Below are 2,500 nucleotides of genomic sequence, written 5' to 3'. Positions count from 1 at the left end.
GAGACAAAAGGAGACACATTTATTTATTTATTTATTTATTTATTTATTTATTTATTTATTTATTATACTATGCTGGATAAGGAGACAGTTTATGTGTCTATCTATAGACACAGATTGTACTTGACATATTATTTTATTGTCCCCTTTTTGTCTCTTTTTTTTTTCTCCTTTTTTGTCTCTTTTTCCTCCTTTTTTGTCTCTTTCTTTCTCCTTTTTTGTCTTTTTTTTCTCCATTTTTGTCTTTTTTTTGTCTCCTTTTTTGTCTGTTTTTTGTCTCCTTTTTTGTCTCCTTTTTTGTCTTTTTTTCTTGTCTTTTTTTTTGTCTCTTTTTTTTGTCTCCTTTTTTGTCTCCTCTTTTGTCTCCTTTTAATTACTTGTTGTGTCTCCTTTCTTTTTATTATTTATATCCTCTTAATGTCCTGTCTCCTTGTATATATTTGTCTCCTTTTTTGTTTATGTGTCTCCTTTTCCTTAATTGTCTCCTTTTCCTTAATTGTCTCCTTTTCCTTAATTGTCTCCTTTTCCTTAATTGTCTCCTCTCTGTCCCCTTATGTGTCTCCTCTCCGTCCCCTTATGTGTCTCCTCTCTGTCCCCTTATGTGTCTCCTCTCTGTCCCCTTATGTGTCTCCTCCTTTTTTTTGTGTGTGTGTATAGAGTATGAGGAAGGGCCATGGGAAATAAGAGTATTAGTATTACGTTGTTTCTTAACACCATCTAATAAAAAAAAGAATCATTTATTGCATGCAGACCTAAAAGTATTAAAAATACCTAGAGGTGTCTCCTTTATTAAGGGGCCTACACCTAAAACTATTCCTTTTGCTGGATATATTCAATTACCCACCAAATATTATGGGTTAGTTCCTTTTTTTTTTTCGAGGGTTTAGGGTTTAGGGTTTAGGGTTTAGGGTTTAGGGTTTAGGGTTTGTGGCTCAGTCTGTTGGAGACCCTGAAGGGTGTCTAGCGGTTGGGGCTGTCTCCGCCGTGGTGTCTCTTTTGGCTCTTCTTGTGGAGACACCTCGTATTGGTTATCAATATTTTAAATGGAGAAAGAAATTCAAAAGAAAAGCTTGTAAACCCTAAACCCTAAACCCTAAACCCTTAAACCCTAAACCCTATTTAGCATCCCTTCTTTATTAATATCTCCAACATGTATTATTTTTATTTGCTTTTGTTTAGTGTAGTTACTGTAGTATATATTATGTAGTATTATTGTTTCATGCATTATATTTTAGGGTTTAGGGTTTAGGGTTTAGGGTTTAGGGTTTATGTTTTTTTTTTCAGCTCGTTTATTAGAAGGGGCTGTAGCGCATGCAGCAGAAGCATCAGGGAGCAGCAATTATTTAGATTTATTATTAATAATTCCCCCTAAGGGAGGAGGAGAAGGAGACAATAAGAGTATAGGTCCCCCTATATTAACAGCAGGACAGCAGCAAGGATATGCAGATTTGCTGCAGTTGCTGCTGCTGCGTGCAAGAGCAGCAGCAGCAGCAGAACTCCCTTTCTCCCCTCAAGAGCTACAAACCCTAGGTGTCTCCTTCCCTCTACCTAATGAGGAAAGGGACTGTCTCCTTAATATACAGCAGCGCAGCAGCACAACAGGTCTGCAGATAAAAGGAGACAGCGAGTTGCTGCTGCCCCCGCATATGAGTAAGACAGGCCTGTATGGTTCCTTAGCAGCAGCAGACGAGGCAGCACTTGTTGCGCTGCTGCAGCAGCAGCAACCGCAGCAACAGCAGCAGCAGCAGGAGCAGCAGGAGCAGGAGCAGCAGGAGGCATCTCTTGCCTTCTTCTCTGTCTCCCTTATGATGGCATTAAAGGCAAGGAGACAGCTATGGCAGCAACTAGCAGAGATAGGCAGCAGCAAAGGAGACAGTTGCTGCTGCAGCAAGGAGACACCTGCTGTTGATGTAGTAGGTCTTGATGTATGGCGGCAGCTGTATCGTAAGCTGCAGCAGGCAGGCGTGCTGCTGCAGCAGGAGACAGCAGCAGCAGAAGAAGAAGCAGCAGCAGCTGCTGCTGCTGCTGAAGGGGAAGAAGGAAAGGAGGCCGATGAGGAACTGCAGCAGCGGCTGCAGCTGCTGCAGCGTGTAGGGGCTGTGCATGAGCAGCAGCAGCAGGAGCTGCTGCAGCTAATAAGCAGCAAGGTACAGGAGGAAGCAGATGGTATAGGGCAGGTAGCAGCAAATATAAGAATAGAGGGGACAGGAGATCAGACACCAGAAGCAGCAGCAGCAGCAGCAGCAGCAGAACTTACTTCCTTACGCAGCAGACTAGATATGCTGCAGCAAACAGCAGCAGAGATCGGGCTGCCGCAGCAAATGCTGCAGCAAGCAGCAGACAGTCTCCTTAGAGCAGCGCAGCAGAGTCATAGCGAGGAGGATGTCCCCTTCGTAGCATTAGACGGAGAGGAGACAACAGCAGCAGCAACAGGAACAGCAGCAGAAGGAGCAGCAGCAGCAGCAGAAGGAGCAGCAGCAGCAGCAGCTGCTGCTGCTGTCCA

At 43.6% G+C, this 2,500-nt stretch overlaps 1 protein-coding gene across 1 annotated transcript in view; it reads left to right on the top strand.

The window, feature by feature from the left end:
* EMWEY_00022700 (hypothetical protein, conserved) overlaps positions 1 to 2,500 on the top strand; it is a gene marked incomplete at both ends in the record, with an annotated part of 2,567 nt that overhangs the window by 18 nt on the left and 49 nt on the right. Inside the window, 2 exons of the mRNA XM_013477919.1 lie at positions 934 to 1,069; positions 1,282 to 2,500. The exon at positions 1,282 to 2,500 is cut by the window's right edge and continues 49 nt beyond it. Of these exons, the coding sequence (XP_013333373.1) occupies positions 934 to 1,069; positions 1,282 to 2,500 (1,355 nt within the window). The remainder of the gene's footprint in view (positions 1 to 933; positions 1,070 to 1,281) is intronic.

Source organism: Eimeria maxima, genomic scaffold, assembly GCF_000499605.1.
Source record: "Eimeria maxima Weybridge genomic scaffold, Emw_scaff223, whole genome shotgun sequence".
Taxonomy (NCBI): Eukaryota; Apicomplexa; class Conoidasida; order Eucoccidiorida; family Eimeriidae; genus Eimeria; species Eimeria maxima.
Note: the sequence above shows the minus strand (reverse complement) of the source record. Positions and strands in the feature narration are given on the sequence as shown.